The 22,390-nt window shown below is 28.7% G+C and overlaps 1 protein-coding gene across 1 annotated transcript in view; it reads left to right on the forward strand.

Annotated features, from left to right (window-relative positions):
• Positions 1-21,010: 21,010 nt before the first annotated feature.
• Positions 21,011-22,390, forward strand: part of LOC124430641 (palmitoleoyl-protein carboxylesterase NOTUM) — a 19,451-nt gene continuing 18,071 nt past the window's right edge. The window contains exon 1 of the mRNA XM_046977516.1: positions 21,011-21,198. Within this exon, the coding sequence (XP_046833472.1) occupies positions 21,181-21,198 (18 nt within the window). The 5' untranslated portion in view covers positions 21,011-21,180. The remainder of the gene's footprint in view (positions 21,199-22,390) is intronic.

Consider the following 22,390-nt stretch of genomic DNA (forward strand, 5'->3'; position numbering starts at 1 on the left):
TTCTCTTTCGTAATTTCAGCGATATCCTCCGATTATTTCTCGATCAAAAGCGTTACATCCTTGTTATTATATACGCCAAAGGAACCTTGGATAATAACTTGCCGATATTTAAAATAACGAGATGGGGATATATATACATATATATATATATATATATATATATATATATATATATATAATACGCTTGGAGAATTAAAAAATTTTAAAGAGAAAAAAAAGAAAGAAAAAAATTAATGAAAAAATAATCGAAAACTATCACGTGAGGTTGAATAGTCGTTAAGTCGGAAAGAGAAAGCAAATTTACATATGCAATGATCTAAGAAATCGAATCGGTGAATCTAATTAAATTCTATTTAATTGAATTTCTTCGTAAACTCGAAAGAGAAAGAGATAAGACAAGAGAGAAATATAGAGAGAAAGAAAGAAAGAGAGAGAGAGGGAGGGGAGGAAAAATAGAAAAGGACAAAGTACTTACGTACTCGTCTCCCTGGTGCAAAAACTGGTCGAAGGGCGCGCAAAGGATCGAGAGATAATCACTGCCACGTGACCACCGACACGTCGCGTCGGCTCGTTTTTACCGGCATTACGTGTCCCTAATCCGACCAAAGAAGCACCATAATCGTTATATACCCCACCACTCTACTATACCATCGTTATTTAATAAGCTCGCGTTAAAGTTTCATATATTTTTTTCCCCCTTTTTCTCTCTTCGTCTCTGTCTCTTTCTTTCCAACATATATATGTATATATATATATATGATGATCGATAGAAATTTTCTAATAATTCCAATGATGAAAGCAACGAATAAAAATAACCATTAAATAATCGTATGGATCGAGCTAATGCAATTTTATATATACATACATAAAAATAATAATCCCAAATAAAATTCAAAGGATTTTTCTTCTTTTTTCTTTAATTTTTCTTTTTTTTTTTTTCTCATTTTCATTATCAAATTTGAAATGTAAATATGTTACATTGTTGAGTCTTTATTAAAAAGATTCCCGAACGTAATATTTTTCGATGAGCGCGCTATACGTTGTTATCGGATGCACCTTTTGAAATCGAAAATGCACACAATCGGGACGGAGAGGAGGAGGTGGGCGCGGAGGGCGGGGGCCGGGGGATTAGGTGGAAATCGTACGACACATGTATGTATGCACATACGCATTTGGCCTTTTCATGCGTGACGCGCATACAAAAAGACTTATATCCACGTTACAGGCACACGTCGGATCAAATTCAAATCGAATCGTGCTCGTGATGTACATAAATTGTTCATACTTACACATACACAAATACGCGTGCGTACAACACACACACACACATATATACACATTCACATACATACAGATAAACATACGCACACCTTGGAAATCTTAAATTATTCAAAATATATAAAAATTGATGATATCTATTCAAACGAAAAAAATGTTAAAAATGCTGACCTTTCTTAAACATGCTGACCTTCTTTTTTCTTAAAACTTTACATATAATTTTATATATTAATTATAATGTTAATTCGTTTGATTTTATGATAATATATATACATATATATATATATATATATGTGTGTGTGTGTGTGTGTGTGTATAAATTGTATAAATAAACAGCATGGGATAATAGTATTTAATGATTATAAAAATAATTATCATTTCAAATGTCAATATCGAATTTGTTCTATTACATTAAAAGAATTATGTATGTATTATATGATTTCAATATTATAAGATATTATTTGATTTCAAAAAAGATAGATATCCGAATCGATCCTATAAATTTAATTGCTCCGAATGCCGTACGAACGATTTTAAATTGTAATTTAAAGAATTAACGAGAGTTCCATACTTGGATTCTAAAACGAAAGAAGATCGATAAAAGTGCCTCGATAATTTCGGATGAATGGTGTATGCCGATCGTAAATTCGTTGAACGGGGATGCTCAGCATGCCGTATCTTTTCTAGATATTCCGATATTTTTAGTTAAGCATCCAAACGATTTCACGAAGCGAATAAAAGAGAAAGAAAGAGAGAGAGAGAAAGGAGAGGGAGGGAAGGGAGGGAGGGAGACTTCTTCACGTTCCAAGTCCTCACACAAGCATCGTCGAATTCCAGATGTACTTTCTTTTCTTCTTTCCTACTCTTTTCGCCTCCGATCGGCGGCCAGTTACGCGGCGACCTTTGGACCATCGCTTTATCTCGGTCCCTAAATCTCTCTCGTTTATAAGCGCCTCCTAACGACCTCTTCTTTTGGACTTGACCGGGCCCCTCTCTCGGCAAGGCTTACGATTTAACGCGAGCGCGAATGCAAATTTCCTCGAACGAATTTGTCGGCCTAACTGAAAGAATGAGAGAATGAGAGAGATAGATAGAGAGAGAGAGAAAGAGAGAGAGAGAGAGAGAGATAGAATTTTGCTCTCGGCATGGCGCCTTCTTCTTCGCTCTCTTACTTCTTATCTATCTTTTTCTCTCTCACACTCTCTTTCTTTCTTTCTTTCTTTCTATCTATCTTTCTTAATGAGTAATCGAGCGACCGTTCGTTATTAATCAGACGCGCCGTGAAAGATCACGAGGCGAGATCGGCGCCGTTCCTCCTTCTTCCTATCTACGATAGACATCGACTCGACCTTCCGTCGACGCTTCTGAATTCGTAACGCTTGGAGGGAGATAGATAGAAAGAGTGGGAGAGAGAGAGAGAGAGAGTAGAGTGAAAGAGAAAATATTCATATATGTATATATATATAAGTTTATTATTCAAGATTATATGAGGGAAAAATTTATTAGCGCGAAAAATATCAAGTAGATAAACATTAAAAGTTTCTAAAGGAAAATATTTATACGATTTCAATGTTGATTAAAAAAAAAAAAAAAAAAAAAAAAAAAGAAAAAAGAGTGGGGGAAAGAATAAGATAATTTGTCGTTAAAGTATTCGATATTAATATCTTATTATTTTTATTCTCATCTAAATTACAATTGTTATTATTCATCGTATACCCTAATTTCAATCGTTTGATTATAATATTAACGTCGATACATTCGACATTTTTACATTTGATTAAAATATTTGTTTTTTTATTTTTTTTTTTTTTTTTTTAATATTTACATTAGATATTTACGTTAGATTGAAATATTTTTTTAAAAAATATTAAAAAATTTTTTAACAGAACCAACCAATTGGTACATTCGAATGGAATTTTCGAAAGAAAAAAAGATCAATCTTATCAAAAATAATTCAATTTTCTTTTTTCATGTACTTTCATGTTATCAAAAGAGAGAGAGAGAGAGAGAGAGAGAGAAAGAGAAAGAGAAAGAGAATGAATGAGTGAATGAAAGGAAAAGAGAGGAAAAAGTGATCATCAAAATGTTTGCTCTACCACGAAGCAAGTTCGATGTTGCGTTCATCGAATAGTATCGTTAAAAAATGGCATCAAACGAGTTAACATGATATTTTCGATATTTCAGAGAGAATAAAAGAGAGAGAGAGAGAGAGAGAGAAGAGAAGTAAAAGCATTTTTTATCTCTAACTCCATTCGACGTATCCATATCGACAAGACATTTAATTATCCTACAGACACACACACACACACACACACACATACATATATACATTCATTCATATACAAAAGAAAAATGTCGTATAACGAATTTTGAAAAATTTCGTCGTTCGTGCGAAATCGTGATATAAAAAAAAAAAAAAAAAAAAAAAAAAGGAAAAAAGAGAAGAACAAAAATAGAAGGAAAAAAGAAAAAAATAGGAAATAAGGGGAAAACAAAAATAATAATAATAAGAAGAAGAAGAAGAAGAAGAAGAAGAGAAAGAAAAAAAAAGGAAAAAGTAAAAGAAAGAAAAGGAAAAGTCACGCGGCACGCAGTAGATCGATCAAAGCCGAGTAATACTAGTCGAGGATGTGAATACTAGAAAGAAAGAGAGAGAAAGAGAGATCGATAGATGGATGCATAGATGGTGGATAGATGGATGGATGGATGGATAGATGGATGGATGGATGGATGGATCGATGGATGGATGGATGGATGGATGGACGGATGGATAGACAGAGCTAATTAGCCGAGGCAACTGACTACGGATTTCTGATAGATAAGCGCAGTACAAGCGGCTCTCTTCTCGTTCGCGCGACGCGACGCGACGCTTACATTACACGTTTGGTCGTCGTATACGATTACGCAGAGTTTTTGTCGGTAAAAAAGAAGCTACTACCTTCTACCCTTCTGATCGGACGTGTCCAGAGAAAACGTATTCACGGTCTTCCCGGGCACGTACGTACATACATAGCTCTCTCTCTCTCTCTCTCCCCCTCTCTCTCTCTCTCTCTCTCTCTCTCTTTCTTTCTCTCTCTGTGTGGTAGTTCGATACTACTCCATACACTATTTTACATTATCCTCTACCGATGTTGTATGATTTCTTCTATTCGTGTAAATACGAACTCTCACCATGCCGGGACACATCAGAGAAAAGAGGGAATCTCTATCTATACTCTTTTTTTCTTTTTTCCCCCGATGCTTTTGAATATTCTCAACTCTTTCCAATAGCGAATACTCTATACGCAGTATGTTACTCTGATACCATATAAAGGAACTACACAGAGTAGTAGTCTCTAGCTGTTGGTAGTAGTTCTATCGTTTCTTTCCCCTATTCCCATTTTTCCCCCTCTCCCCCACCCCCCACCCCACTCTTATTTCCCTGGTTTCATCAAGTTCCTTTCTTTCTTTCTTTCTTTTTTTTCTTTCTTTCTTTCTTTCTTCTTTTTCCTTGGGGAAGGGGGGGGGGGGGTTGGTATTTTTTTCCTCCTTTTTTTTTTACTCTTTTTTTCTTTTTTTCTTTTTCCCCGGCCACCATGCAAAACAGTAGAACCGAAGAGATAAAAAAAAAAAAAAATTCGCGAGGATTTTTTTCTATCGACATATTTTTGCCGATACGGTATATGGTTTAAATTAATCTTTGTTCGTTATTGTAAATTGTGTCACGGTGGCCGGGACTCATCGAATAAGTTTATTATCGCATTTAATTCGGATGAGCGTGATGATTTTTCTGATTTCGCGAAACCAATTTTTCTTCTTTCTTTTTCTTTTTTTTCTTTTTTTTTTTTTTTTGATCTTTTTTTTCTTTTTCTTTCAAAGGACAAGATAAATTCATCTTTTTACACGCGTTCGTACGCATGGAATAAATTGATTTTTTCCTATTAATAATCAATATAGTTTGCGTTTGGATATATTGTTAATTTTCTTGAAAACGATAGTACGCGACGATGAAAAATTTCGCGAGAATTTTTCTGTCGATATTTTCTCTCTCTCTCTCTCTCTCTCTCTCTCTTTCATTTTTTTCTTTTTCTCTTTTTTTTTAAAAGGTAACTAAAATCCTAAAAAAGTATTATCCTAAGTATTATCCGCGTGTCTCCTAAGATTACTTATACGAATTACAATCTTTATAATTCCATTAATATAATAAAAACGAAATAATTGCATTTCAGAGAAATTATCATTGATTTGGATTATTTTAGATTATTTTAGTGTTTATAATGTGAAAAAAAAAAAAAAAGAAGAGAGAAGGAAAAAAAGATAAGAAAAAATTTTTACCAAGAAAAATGATCATTTTATAATTTATCCTAACGCTCTTCTTCCTTTTAAAGAGAAAGAAAAAGAATAGAATAGAAAAAAGAAAAAAGAGAAAGAAAGAAAGAAAACAGAGAGAAAAAAGGACAATCTAAAGAGAGACTTTGCAAGAACAAATTTCTTAGATAATGAAATCCTATAGAGAAACAGGCGGGAGGATTGGGGGAGGAGGGAGATAGATTGTTAAAGGAGACGAGTTTTCGTTCGTAGGGTGATCCATTAAAACCGTAGGGGAAGACGTCTAAGGGTGGCGACAAAGGAAGACGTTCGAGACGAAAAGATCGATCGATTCTCTATCACAAATAATCGTGCGGCTTCTCTACGGCAAGGTGCATCTCCTTAAAGGACGAAGAAACAGACTATTCAAACGCGTAGGCGAGCACAAGACGAATGGAATCGAAATCGAGCAAAGAGAGAGAGAGAGAGAGAGAGAGAGAGAGAAAGAGAGTGAGTAAGAGAAGGGGAGAGAGTGAGAGAGATCCTTGTCGTCAGAGAGGAACAACTCGAAGGATGTGTGCCGGTGAACTTGGAAGAAAGAAACTGGCGGCATGGTTCAAAGCGATGGTGACATGTGACCGGCATTGTGAGCTCTCTCTCTCTCTCTCTCTCTCTCTCTCTCTCTCTTTCTCTCTCTATCTCTCTTTCTCTCTTTCTGCGCCTCGAGGTTATATGCTTTTCTATTACGTCGAAATAGCCTTGCTTTGAGCAAAGACCGACTCTCATGCCGCCCCCAACTCTCTACTACTTCAATCCGCGGCAATCGAAATAATTAACGATATTGAAATTAATTAATGGTATTATAATTAATTAACCTTATTGAGATTTATTAATGGTATTGAAGTTAATAATATATATATATATATATATATATATATATATATATATATTATTTATAATAAATTGCATTCACAGCAACACAAGTGAAAAAAGTCCTTTAAAAACGATTTAATATTTGCTCGTTTATCGTTCGCTAATATCATAATGACAAAATCAACGCCTGTATATTCTATCATTGTATCCATCTTGTAAATAGATCATAAATTGTTGAATTCATGAGAGAAAGAAAAATAGAGAGAGATAGATAGATAGATAGATAGAGAGATAGAGAGAGAGAGAGAGAGAGAGAGAGAGAGAGAGAGAGAGAGAGTTAGTTGAGATAAATAGAAACGTGTTGTTACGCGCAATGATAACAGTAAAAACGTAATAAACGTATAATGGATACGATGGATAATATTTTTCAAATGAAATTTATCTTTCTATCCGTAACGTAGATTATACAAAAATTCGATCGTTTTCTTTTTTTTTTTTTTTTTTTTTTATGGATATGTGTCGTTCAATTGGATACGATAATCATATCACATGTCGTAGATTAAAATATATCACGGATCGAACGTTACCAAAATACTCAACGCGATATGATCTGATTATTGAAAAAGTGAAAGAGAGAGAGAGCAGAGAGAGAGAGAGAAAGAATGTATGTATTTACATGCGCTGTAGGATACACACTCGTACTACTACCTACCTACACACATGGATACGGAATTGGTAAACATAGAAAACGCTTATCGTGTGATCCAAAGGCAAGAAAAGGATATGTATATATATATATATATGCCATAACGCGAGCACGGAGCGAGGACACGTGTCCAAAACACGTGTGTCTTCTCTCTTCTATTACGCTTATCTAGTGGTCCATCTAACCGCATTGTGAGAGCACGACCCTATTGTAAGGTGTAGCTCGTTTTCCTAGGAGAACAAGCCGCCACCCAACGTTCTTCCCATAAATTTCTATGAGGTTAATGAAGCGAACCACCACCACCAACCCCACCACTACATTCGTTCCTTCCTTCTTTCCTTCCTTCCTTCCTTCCTTCCTTCCTTCCTTCCTTCCTTCCTTTCTTCCTTCCTTTATTCCTTCCTTTTTGATTTTACATCGACGAAATTTGTTCCGAACGTTCAAAGTGGGCGTGTACGTTTTCAACCTTCGGTTTAACATTAATTACGGATTCGGATAATTAAATCCATAGTTAAAGTCACCGTTTTAAAATAGAATTCAATGAAGCACGGTCATTCTCAATCGAGTCCAACCAATTTTAAGCCCTCCTTTTCCTCATCCTCCTCCTCCTCCTACTCCTACTCCTCCGCCCCATTCATTTCAAATGAATTGTGATTATCGTTCAGAAATAGTCATACACTAAAAGAGAAGAACCCATCTTTCAATTCTTTCGACCGATTCATTTCTAAATTATATATATATATATATATATATATATATATATATATATATATATATATATATATATATATCATCTAGAGGGATTAAGGTTTACATTGGTTTTTAACAATCCGCATTTTCGTATAGATTTTTGCGAACAACGTACGCCGTTCTTAATCACTACATATCACGGTACGTTGATTTTATTGCTTCTATAAATGTCATTCTATTCGAATGTTCACCTTTGACCTCTTATTATTATCTATTTTTTTTTTTTTTATTAATCAACGCCCCAATAATCCTAATAATAACAATAATAATAACATTTATTATATATATTATTATTATTATTATTATTATTATTATTATTATTATTATTATTATTATTATTATTATTATTATGTTAAAGTAAAAAAGTTAACAGTAAACATTAAAATTATTTTCCATTTAAAAATCAACTGATCATCTGATCGTTGAATATTAAATCCCATATATTTTCTTTTCTCTTTTATCCACGACAATACCGAGATAAATTAATTTAATTATAAACATGGATGGACTTTCGTTGATTTTTTTCTTCTTTCTTTCTTTATTTCTTTCTTTTTTTTTTTGTCTTTTTGCTTTTTTCCTTTTTTTTTCTTTTTTTTTTTTTTAACAACGAACATAAATTTTAAATGCATTCGAAATGCGACGACGACGTACAGAAAGATGTAAGATGAAGTCGAGGGAGGAAGGAACAAAAAAAAAAAAAGAAGAAAGAAAAGAGAAAGAAAAGAAAAGACAAGAGAAAGAAAAGAGAAAGAAGAAAAAGAAAAAGGTATAGGAAAAAGGAATAGAAAATTTGTTATTCGAATCGTTGCGAGCATAGGATGGAATCTAAGGAAAATAACGCGCTAATTTCGCAAATCACTCGCTTTTGAAGTCCGGCTGATATTGGATTCGTTCGTTCATGGGTCAGCGCAGCACACGATGAGCGGCAAGATGAAAGCCACACTGATGTTTACATAATAGTGGTCCACTGTGATTCCCCTCCTCTTTTTTCCTTCAACTACCAACCTATTCCGCTTTAGCCTCTGACTCACCCCTCTCCTTCTCTCTCTCTCTCCCTCTTTATCCCTCTTATTCTTCTTTTCTCTCTCTCTCTCTCTCTCTCTCTCCTTCTTTATCCCTCTCATTCTTCTTCTCTCTCTCCCTCTTTATCCCACTCATTCTCCTTCTCTCCCTCTCTCTCTCTCTCTCTGTCTCTGTCTCTCTCTGAGTATCCCCACTCTAAACAATCCTTTCAGGATATCCTCGGTCTTCTCCTCCTTTGCTCCTCTTTGTCCTTCTCACAAAGTTTTCGGCATCTTTTTCTCCCTTTTATATTTGCCACCCTAAATCTCCCCCTTCCGCCCACAACCCGCACCCCCTCTTCCCTTCCACGCTCTGTTCCAAAGCGCTCATCTTTTCCACGCGAATCTACACTTCTATTTATGTTCCTTTCTCTCTCTCTCTCTCTCTCTCACTCTCTCTCTCTCTCTCTCTCTCTATTTCTCCTCTATCTACCTCTTTCATTATTTTCCAATTTTACTTTTTTTTAACTTCCCAACCTCCTCCCACTTTTTTTCCCCTTTTTTCTCTTGTATTCTCTCTCTCTCTTTCTCTCTACCTCTCTCTCTCTCTCTCTCTTTATATATATATATTTTTTTTTCTTTTTTCTTTTTCTATCCATACTCTCTAGCGTATCTTTAAAATTTCGACGTTATATGTATATACGTATATCCGTAAATACGTGTTTATATCGAGCTATTAATTTGATTATCATTTTTTATTTTACACTTTCATTCTGATCTCTGTTTATCTAATTCGTTCCAACATTCGTGTTTCCTATTCCTTCCGCGGGGGTTTATTAATTTATTTCTCTCTCTCTCTCTCTCTCTCTCTCTCTCTCTCTCTCTCTCTCTCTTTCTCTTCTTCGTCTCGTACTTATTCCTATCATATCTATTTTATAGGATTATATATCTACAGATATGTGTTTACTAAGCTACGATAATAATAATAATAATAATAATATAATTAATAATAATAATAATAATATTATTATTATTATTATTATATATTCATTTCGTTGAGTCTCTTCTTTATTTTATTCTTTTCAAATATTTTATACTTATTGGATACCCTAATAATAATAAAATATTATTCTACTTTTTCTCTCCCCCCCTCCGTCTCACTCTCTCTCTCTTTCTCTCTCTCTCGCTCTCTCTCTCTCTCTCTCTCTCTCTCTCTCTCTCTATCTTCCTCTCCCTTTATCTATCTATCTATCTTTTACGTTTCTCGCACGCGTGCGCGCACACAGGACCGATTCAAAAGCTACGTAAGGATCGAGCGTTCCTCCCCTCGAGGAGGAGAGTTCCGTGGCGAACATCAAACGCGCCGACAGCCGCGACGTGCACCTGCCTCCGTCACGCGCCCGCGTAAACGACTCCCTCCTTTCCTCCCTCCAACTTCCCTCTTTCCATCTTTCCACCTCTTCGTAACCACCGCGTAAGTACGTGTATACTCATTACCCCCACTATCAAAGACACACTGCCGTAATCTCACAACTACCGCGAAAGAACGCGCTCTTTCTTGGCATCGTTATCGTCCATACCATTTATCCAACTCGCATACTAATCGCATTCTAATACGATCAATTTCTATTTGATCAGAAATCTCTCTCTCTCTCTCTCTCTCTCTCTATCTTTTTCTCTATCTCTGTCTCTTTCTATTTATCTATTTATCTATCTATTGTTATCACGAAATTTTAATTATTATACCTTTCGAAAAAAACATTTATGATTTCAATTTACATCGAATCCAAATTTAACGTTATAGAATTTCTTTCCAATAGATTTTTCTAATATTTCTCTTGAATAGTGTCACGAATTAAGATTCATATTATTTATATCATATATATGTTAGATCATGGGAAATTTTTCATTTATGTGATTATAAAGGAAAACTATTTGAAATTTGTAATTATTATTATATGGCTTTGTTAAATGAATAAAAAAATGATGATTTTGTGTTATTCAAGATTTATTCAGTTCGATAGAATTTTAACTTGAAATTATTAATATATTACATATATATATATATATATATATATGTATATATATGAAATATATTTTTTATTAAAATATAGATATCGATATTACAATGTATCCATGTTAATATTACATCATATATATAACAATTCTATTCTGAAGTTTGATATATTAAAATATCCTAATTTTCTAATAATCGCATTAGGAAAAAAAAATAAAAAGAAAAAAGATATGAAAAAATAGAAATGAAGCTCGAAGCTTCAAGGAGGAAAAATATATGCGTTGTTTTCATTAATTCTCTCTTACAGCCATGGCACATCGGTCCTCCCCACTAACGATAATAATACTTTTACAAGCGTATTGTAAACGTTGGCTGTTAGCCTTAACTACCGGTAGGAGAACGATATGGCAGCGATATAATCTTCGTAGGTGGTCCATGGCTAACTCCCATTTAAAGTTAACATGCAAACGTACGGTATTATTGCTTGAAAGAAAATTTAACCGGTCGGTATCTTTTGCGAATGGCGACATTGTTACAATATCCTCTTACGTGCTCGTAAAGATCAAGGACAACCAAGCCGAACGGGCTTATTCTCGAAACCATTTTAATTGAGTATACGTGGAAGTGGTTATTTATACCTACTTATATACATGCACACATACATACATACGTACATACATATATACATGCATGATCATCCATTTTGTATCAAGAAAAAAATTATATATACAAACACGTATTTTCGTTTCTCGTTTTTAAAAGCAAGGACAAATTTATCGTTTAGACATGTATTAACGTAGATACGTTTCAACGTGAACTCGATTATTCCATTGACATCATATTTTATTTTATAAAATATTAAAATATATCATAATCGAAAAGATTGTCAAATATATATATACATATATACATATATATATATATATAATCCATGCGCACTATTTTTAAGATATTATTTTATAAAAATATTACATATCAAATTATTAAAGAGATAATAAATAAATGTTATTAAATATTAAATTAATGACAAACCAATTAAATTTTTACTAAAATTGATAAATAGATTTTATCAATATTTTTATATATATATATATATATATCTTATTTTCGATTCGATCTATCGATTTTACCGACTAATCGGAGTCTCGTCATCGAAGCGAAGATAACTGACCATCTAAGGGGATGTTTTTTTTCCCTTTGTTTCTTTACTTTCTTCCTCTCTCTCTCTCTCTCTCCCTCTCTCCTTCTCTTTCTCTCTCTCTCTTTCCCTCTCTCTTTTTCCTATCCTCTCGAAGGAAATCATGCGAAATCGCGCGAAGCAATGCTGTCAGTTTCTCTCTTCGGTGATCGTCCGTCGACTGCGCTTCGCATTAACGGAGGAAGAAGATGCCAAGAAGAAGAAGACAACGAAGACGACGACGAAGACAACGACGACGACGACGACGACGACGACGACGACGACGACGAGGAGGAGGAGGACGAGTAAGTGGTGGAGGAGGGGGCGGAGGGGGAGGATAAGCGAGAAAAAAAGAGAAACGCGAGAAGTAGCGTGGAACGTTGGTAGGGATAAAAGGCGCCGACTGTTCTCGGTGATCTACCCCCACTCTTTTACGTATCTCACGAGCTACTACACCTGGTCACGACGCCATTGCTGGATCTTGATCCTGCTCCTGTCAAATTATACCTCGGCAAAGTCGAGGATCGTTCAGACGCGTCCATCAAATCGATATCAACGTTTCCTTCGCAAACTGCATATAATTTTCTTTTTTCCTTTTATTTTATCTCTTCATAGCTTTTTTCTTCCTTTCCCTTTTATTTTCTAAACCTTTCGACGAATTTTATTTTCTCTTTTTTCTTTTTTTTTTTTTTTAAATCTACCACCCTCCTCTAATTCGTCGAGTCGTCGAGTAGAATTTCATTTTTTGTTTTCCTTCTTTTTTTCTTCTTTCGATCGATAATTTTATTGATGTGATAATTTTTATTGATAACATTATATCCTAATGATAATGTAATATCTTATAAAACAATGATAATAATAATAGTAATAATAATAATAATAATAATAATAATAATAATAATAATAATAATAATAATAATAATAATAATAATAATAATGATCAGACGATAGTACGACATATGTACATTGTAATATCAATAAAAAAAAAAGATTAATAACTATTGTTTTATTTTTCAACGCGAAATAACATCTCGTTGTATCTTGTTTAAAAAAAAAAAAAAAAAAAAAAAAAAAAGAAAAAAGAAAAATAACTTTTAGAATCGTTGTGATTTATAATACAACACAAGTGGAAAAATATTGTAAAACTGAAAGAGAAATGAAAAAGAACGAAACAAGAAAAAAAAAAAAGAAAAAAGAAACAAAAAAAAATATAAAATAAACTAAAATAAAAGGGAGGAGGGGGAAGCGGCGGACTGGGGGGGGGGGCGGCCGGCAAAAGGAAAAAGAGGAAACGAACAATGGCACGACACCGTCCGTTTTATACCCTCGATAAAATCTTGTCGATAAATCAGTCAACGCGTCGACGTTACGCACCTCTAACCCCGGCATAAAAAAAATTCTAATAGATTCCCAAGAGACAAATGTACAGTACATCGTCCGCGTCGGATAGTCGGCGAAGCGGAAAGTTTCTGAACACGCGGGATAAGTTCCTCGAATCTAGCAGAAGTTGAAGGTCCAGATGAGGGAGAGGAGGATAGTGAGGGGATGCGAGGGGAGTATAAGGGAGAGATATCAAAGGGGAATATCCGCGCACTCGGCAGCTTCTCTCTAGCTGCTAATGATCATCGTATATACCGTAACGTGCTAAGCGATTCTAACGATAAACCACGGAACGCAAACGTCAGTAAAAGCTCATGGCAATACTCTCAAATTATATATTTTTTTTTTTTTTCAAACGAACCTACTACCCTCCCCTTACCCCCTTCGTCGCGCCCCCCTACCCCATCTTCTTTAAATGCAATCGATTCCTTCATTAAATTATTGATAGCCCGTAGAAAACGATAAAGTACTATTTGATCAATCGTAATCTTGACAATTTATCCGATTATTCGAATGTTATTATTATTATTATTATTATTATTATTATTATTATTATTATTATTATTATTATTATTATTATTATTATTATTATTATTATTATTATTATTATTATTATTATTATTATTATTATTATTATTATTATTATTATTATTATTATTATTATTATTATTATTATTATTATTATTATTATTATTATTATTATTATTATTATTATTATTATTATTATTATTATTATTATTATTATTATTATTATTATTATTATTATTATTATTATTATTATTATTATTATTATTATTATTATTATTATTATTATTATTATTATTATTATTATTATTATTATTATTATTATTATTATTATTATTATTATTATTATTATTATTATTATTATTATTATTATTATTATTATTATTATTATTATTATTATTATTATTATTATTATTATTATTATTATTATTATTATTATTATTATTATTATTATTATTATTATTATTATTATTATTATTATTATTATTATTATTATTATTATTATTATTATTATTATTATTATTATTATTATTATTATTATTATTATTATTATTATTATTATTATTATTATTATTATTATTATTATTATTATTATTATTATTATTATTATTATTATTATTATTATTATTATTATTATTATTATTATTATTATTATTATTATTATTATTATTATTATTATTATTATTATTATTATTATTATTATTATTATTATTATTATTATTATTATTATTATTATTATTATTATTATTATTATTATTATTATTATTATTATTATTATTATTATTATTATTATTATTATTATTATTATTATTATTATTATTATTATTATTATTATTATTATTATTATTATTATTATTATTATTATTATTATTATTATTATTATTATTATTATTATTATTATTATTATTATTATTATTATTATTATTATTATTATTATTATTATTATTATTATTATTATTATTATTATTATTATTATTATTATTATTATTATTATTATTATTATTATTATTATTATTATTATTATTATTATTATTATTATTATTATTATTATTATTATTATTATTATTATTATTATTATTATTATTATTATTATTATTATTATTATTATTATTATTATTATTATTATTATTATTATTATTATTATTATTATTATTATTATTATTATTATTATTATTATTATTATTATTATTATTATTATTATTATTATTATTATTATTATTATTATTATTATTATTATTATTATTATTATTATTATTATTATTATTATTATTATTATTATTATTATTATTATTATTATTATTATTATTATTATTATTATTATTATTATTATTATTATTATTATTATTATTATTATTATTATTATTATTATTATTATTATTATTATTATTATTATTATTATTATTATTATTATTATTATTATTATTATTATTATTATTATTATTATTATTATTATTATTATTATTATTATTATTATTATTATTATTATTATTATTATTATTATTATTATTATTATTATTATTATTATTATTATTATTATTATTATTATTATTATTATTATTATTATTATTATTATTATTATTATTATTATTATTATTATTATTATTATTATTATTATTATTATTATTATTATTATTATTATTATTATTATTATTATTATTATTATTATTATTATTATTATTATTATTATTATTATTATTATTATTATTATTATTATTATTATTATTATTATTATTATTATTATTATTATTATTATTATTATTATTATTATTATTATTATTATTATTATTATTATTATTATTATTATTATTATTATTATTATTATTATTATTATTATTATTATTATTATTATTATTATTATTATTATTATTATTATTATTATTATTATTATTATTATTATTATTATTATTATTATTATTATTATTATTATTATTATTATTATTATTATTATTATTATTATTATTATTATTATTATTATTATTATTATTATTATTATTATTATTATTATTATTATTATTATTATTATTATTATTATTATTATTATTATTATTATTATTATTATTATTATTATTATTATTATTATTATTATTATTATTATTATTATTATTATTATTATTATTATTATTATTATTATTATTATTATTATTATTATTATTATTATTATTATTATTATTATTATTATTATTATTATTATTATTATTATTATTATTATTATTATTATTATTATTATTATTATTATTATTATTATTATTATTATTATTATTATTATTATTATTATTATTATTATTATTATTATTATTATTATTATTATTATTATTATTATTATTATTATTATTATTATTATTATTATTATTATTATTATTATTATTATTATTATTATTATTATTATTATTATTATTATTATTATTATTATTATTATTATTATTATTATTATTATTATTATTATTATTATTATTATTATTATTATTATTATTATTATTATTATTATTATTATTATTATTATTATTATTATTATTATTATTATTATTATTATTATTATTATTATTATTATTATTATTATTATTATTATTATTATTATTATTATTATTATTATTATTATTATTATTATTATTATTATTATTATTATTATTATTATTATTATTATTATTATTATTATTATTATTATTATTATTATTATTATTATTATTATTATTATTATTATTATTATTATTATTATTATTATTATTATTATTATTATTATTATTATTATTATTATTATTATTATTATTATTATTATTATTATTATTATTATTATTATTATTATTATTATTATTATTATTATTATTATTATTATTATTATTATTATTATTATTATTATTATTATTATTATTATTATTATTATTATTATTATTATTATTATTATTATTATTATTATTATTATTATTATTATTATTATTATTATTATTATTATTATTATTATTATTATTATTATTATTATTATTATTATTATTATTATTATTATTATTATTATTATTATTATTATTATTATTATTATTATTATTATTATTATTATTATTATTATTATTATTATTATTATTATTATTATTATTATTATTATTATTATTATTATTATTATTATTATTATTATTATTATTATTATTATTATTATTATTATTATTATTATTATTATTATTATTATTATTATTATTATTATTATTATTATTATTATTATTATTATTATTATTATTATTATTATTATTATTATTATTATTATTATTATTATTATTATTATTATTATTATTATTATTATTATTATTATTATTATTATTATTATTATTATTATTATTATTATTATTATTATTATTATTATTATTATTATTATTATTATTATTATTATTATTATTATTATTATTATTATTATTATTATTATTATTATTATTATTATTATTATTATTATTATTATTATTATTATTATTATTATTATTATTATTATTATTATTATTATTATTATTATTATTATTATTATTATTATTATTATTATTATTATTATTATTATTATTATTATTATTATTATTATTATTATTATTATTATTATTATTATTATTATTATTATTATTATTATTATTATTATTATTATTATTATTATTATTATTATTATTATTATTATTATTATTATTATTATTATTATTATTATTATTATTATTATTATTATTATTATTATTATTATTATTATTATTATTATTATTATTATTATTATTATTATTATTATTATTATTATTATTATTATTATTATTATTATTATTATTATTATTATTATTATTATTATTATTATTATTATTATTATTATTATTATTATTATTATTATTATTAATATTGATCGTTAAATTGGTAGGATCAATTTAATCCTTTCCGATGTTTCGATTTATCTGATCTATTACGAAGGTTACCTGATCTAAATTTAAAGCATATAATTTGCAACGCTAATTTATTAATAATGCGATAATTTAATTATTGAAAATAGTAATAATAGGATTTATTAATTAAAATTAATTAAAATAAACGCGAAAGAAATAAAAGTATTAGAAACTCGTTAAGAAAATCAATTTAATCGTACAATTAATCAATATTAAAATATTTAAATTACGAGATAAAAATTTAAAAGATCCCACTCGTATAAACGCAAAGTGATTGATTATAGAAGAAATCAAAATTTGTAAAAAATTTCGATATATTTCCAATCGATTTAAATGAATCTTTCCAATCGATATATATAATTTATAAGAGAGAAAGAGAGAGAGAGAGAGAGAGAGAGAGAGAGAGACAGAGAGAGGTCTATTGAATCGACTTAGAATAATCAAAGTTCGTAATAATCGATAGTATAAAAATCTCCGATTATTATCGCGTTTATTTCAATTTCGATTGAAGCTTTTTCGATTTTCATTTTATCGATGTCAATGGCGAAAAAAAAAAAAGAAAAAAATGAAATAGAGGAAGAAAAGAATAAGAAAGGAGGATGAGGATGAGGATGAGAGTATGAAGACGAGGATGAGGATGAGGATGTGGAAGATGAAGACGAGGATGAAGAAGAGGGAGGAGGGATGGATGTCGTCCCTCCGCCCTCTCCGGTCTCTCACTCTCGTGATTCCAGAAAAGGACAGCGCAGGTACTCCTCCGCGCGACAAGTGCACCTGCGCTCATCAAATTCGCTTTTGTCGGCGTTCGAGCGTTCTTTTCCTTCGTCGTGTTGCTCTCTGCTACTTCTTCTTCTTCTTCTTCTTCTTCTTCTTCTTCTTCTTCTTCTTCTTCTTCTTCTTCTTCTACTTCGTCGTCGTCGTCGATTGCTTTGATCTTTCGTCTCGAGGACTCCTCGTCTGCCTTTGCTTGGCCACGACGAATAACAACAGCAACAACAACAACAACAACAACAACAACAACAACAATAACAACGACAACGACAACAACAACAACGACAACGACAACGACAACAACAATAACAACAGTAGGAATAACAGCAGAAACAACAACGATCTGAATGATCGAACGATGGTCAGTCACGGTTGTTTACCGCACTGCGATCGATTACGGAATTTCGTCCGCTGACGATAAATCGAATCTCTCTCTATCTCTCTCTCTCTCTCTCTCTCTTTCTCTCTCTTTCTCTGACGGAAAATCGTCTAACGAACATTCTAATAATCTCGTTTTCGAACGAGTGTTTACTTATTATATCTAATCATTCATTAATAATGATATATGTATATGTATATCGTTGTTTCATTTAATATTAAATCCTTCTGTTTTTATCGAAATCAGTATTCATACGTAGTAAACTGTGAAATGATCTATTTAATGAAATTACGAGATTTTCTTTCTTTTTTTTTTTTTTGATTTTTTTTTTTTTTTTTCCTTTTTATACATATAATTACGATCGATATTAATACAATAATGCAATAAAATCAATTGATAAGATTGAGATATTTTTGTACAATCGATATAATTGAGATATAATAGAGTATCCATTGAAATACTTCGACATACGTAAAATTATGTTTCATAAGAAAAAGATATTTTTGAATTGTTTCTAATTTTTCCAATGAATCAAATCGTTTATTTGGTAATAATTACGATTGATCTCTGTTTTATATTATTTTTCTTTCAATGATTATCATTGATTTGACAGAAGATAAAATACGATATTAGATTATAACGTATAAAAATTTAATGAAATTAATAAATTATTCTAAATAACAATAATAACATTATTTTTTTCTAAAGTCATCCAAAAATTTTTCTACGAAATCCATAAATATCTTAATATTAAAAGATACGAAGAAATTACATTTAATATTAATGGACGAACGAATGAACGAACGAACGAAAATAGTCGCATATTTTATATCACTACTACCTGAATCTTCAAAGAAACGTGTTAATGAGTTAAAAGGAAAGAGAAAGAGAAAGAGGACAGGAAAAAAGAAAAGAGTGAGAGAGAAAGAGAGACAGAGAGAGAGAGAGAGAGAGAGAGAGAGAGAGAGAAGGATAGAGAGAGAGAGAGAGAGTAGGTCGAAAAGAAACAACCCTCAGCGAGAGATGTTAAATGCAAAAGTAGTGGAGGGGAGGTTTCTCTTGTCCGATGGTACAGCTTAACCTGTGCCGATTGTCAGTCAGTCTTGGACCCGGATAGCGCGAGGAACTTGGAAGGGAACGTGGTGGGCCCTTTCGCGAGTGAAAGAGAGAAAGAGAGAGAGAGAGAGAGAGAGAGAGAGAGTGAGAGTGAGAGGGAAAGAGAGGGAAAGAGGTGTCGCTCGCTATTAGCTCGGCGGTCGTGTCTGGCACGTGCGCGTATCGTAGCCTCGTGACTCGTGGAAGAAGGGTGCTTCGAAGGAAGCGCCAAAGAAGAAGGAGGTGGTGGAGGAGGAGAAGGAGGAGGTGGAGAAAGAGGAGGAGGAGGAGGAGGAGGAGCTGCTGCTGCTGCTGCTGCTGCTGGAGGAAAAGGTGAAAGAGGGCAAAGCGGAAGGTGGCAGTACGCTGCGAACCGTCAACCGGTCGACGTGTGCGGAACAAACGAGATAGAAAGAGACAGAGAGAGAGAGAGAGAGAGAGAAAATAGAGAGAGAAAGAGAGAGAGACACTGAACCCTTGATACAACCACGTGACAACCAAAGACTATCGACTTTTTATACCCTCGTGATCGCCGATTCTTCATTTTCCATATCGATCTTTGGAATCGCGTTAAAAAAAAAAAAAAAAGAAAAAAGAAAAAAGAAAAAAGAAAAGAAAAGAAAAGAAAAGAAATAATAAAAAAAGAATAAAAAATATCCGACAATTTTGAGGAAAATATTTCGTCTGGGAAAGAGCACCCTCTTTTTGTCGTCGTCGTCGTCGTCGTCTCTCTTTCGTATTTTCTTCTTTTCTTTTCCTTTCTTTTCTTTTCTTTTCTTTTCTTTTCTTTTCTTTTCTGTTCATATTTCTTTACGTTTTCAATTTTTCTCGTGAGATGACGATGACACGTGCTTTGAACATATTATCTATTGAATGTACGATAGCTGATAACAATTAAGAGATGAAAGATTCGCGATAATCAGTGAGATTTATTCGAAGAAGGAATTTCTCGTCTTCTTTATCATTTCATCGATCTTTTGAGATCGAGCGACATCGTCTAGAAACCACGTGACGTTCTAAGGGAGAAAAACGGGACAGAAGGTGTTCGAGGATGAGGACGGAATTGCAGGTTGGTTCTATTCAAATTGTTTGTTTGTTTGTTTATATATACATATATATATATATATATATATACACACACACATACACACAAACATGTATATATATAAACATTTTTTTCTCTAAAATTTCATTTTAACGTTTGATGATGGAAGTAATGAGAATATCTTTTCGAAAAGTCATGATTATCTTTGTTAAAAAAAAAAAAGTAGAGAGAAAAAAAAAGAAAAAGAAAAAAGGGAAAATGAAAGAAGGAGAAGAAAAAAAAAAAAAGAAATTGTTTTTGACGAAAAATTGCACAGCCAATCTTTCGGATGTTTATTCAACGGGCAGAATACGAATGCGTCGTAAGACGAGTGGCGAGATACCCAAGCCGGAGGTCCGATCCTCTTTTAACGCTCTTTGATCATCTCGAGATTCTGCTTTCACGGCTCGTGCTTTGCTTTCTCTCCTCTCTCTCTCTCTCCCTCTCTCTCTCTCTTTCTCTCTCTCTCTCTTTCTTTCTCTGCTACGTGTTTCGCCGGCGTCTCCCTGTCCGGTTCCTTTGCGCGCGTGCGGCCTTTAACTTTTAAGTACGATTTAACGAATGCCTTTGAACCTGACTTTTACGAAACTTTGGGGCCGCCCAGGAGTAACCAAAGGGTTAGCCGACCTCTAAGGAAGAAGGAAGGCAGCCCCCTTCGGGATTGCCGCCCGTGTACCTTTGTACCTTTCGAATCTGCCTGGTTTACGTTTCTTTTGCTGCCTCAAAGGACACCCACTTTCCCTCGTCCCTTCAATTTCGTCCATCGTCTCGACAATTTTTTTTTCCTTTTCTTTTTTTTCCTTCTTTTTGATTTTTGTTCTTTTTTTATACATATTTATATATATATATTTTTTTTTATTTATTTATTTATTTATTTATTTATTTCAAATCCCTACAAAAATATTTCCAATTCATATATACGATAGCGTGGAAACAATTTATCGTTATAAATATGGGAAGGGATGATCGATGAGGAAACCGATAAAATGTTTCATAATATTTTTCTAATGTAGAACAAAAAAATTGTTGAAATCATATACATACATACATATATATATATATATGAATGTGAATGAAGATGATGATGAATCAATGTTTAGTACGAGTTTAGTTGAATGAGATCGTAGAAGAAAATAGCTGGTAAATACGGAGGGCGGATTATCGCGCCAGTAAGGAA

Source organism: Vespa crabro, chromosome 19, assembly GCF_910589235.1.
Source record: "Vespa crabro chromosome 19, iyVesCrab1.2, whole genome shotgun sequence".
Lineage (NCBI taxonomy): Eukaryota > Metazoa > Arthropoda > Insecta > Hymenoptera > Vespidae > Vespa > Vespa crabro.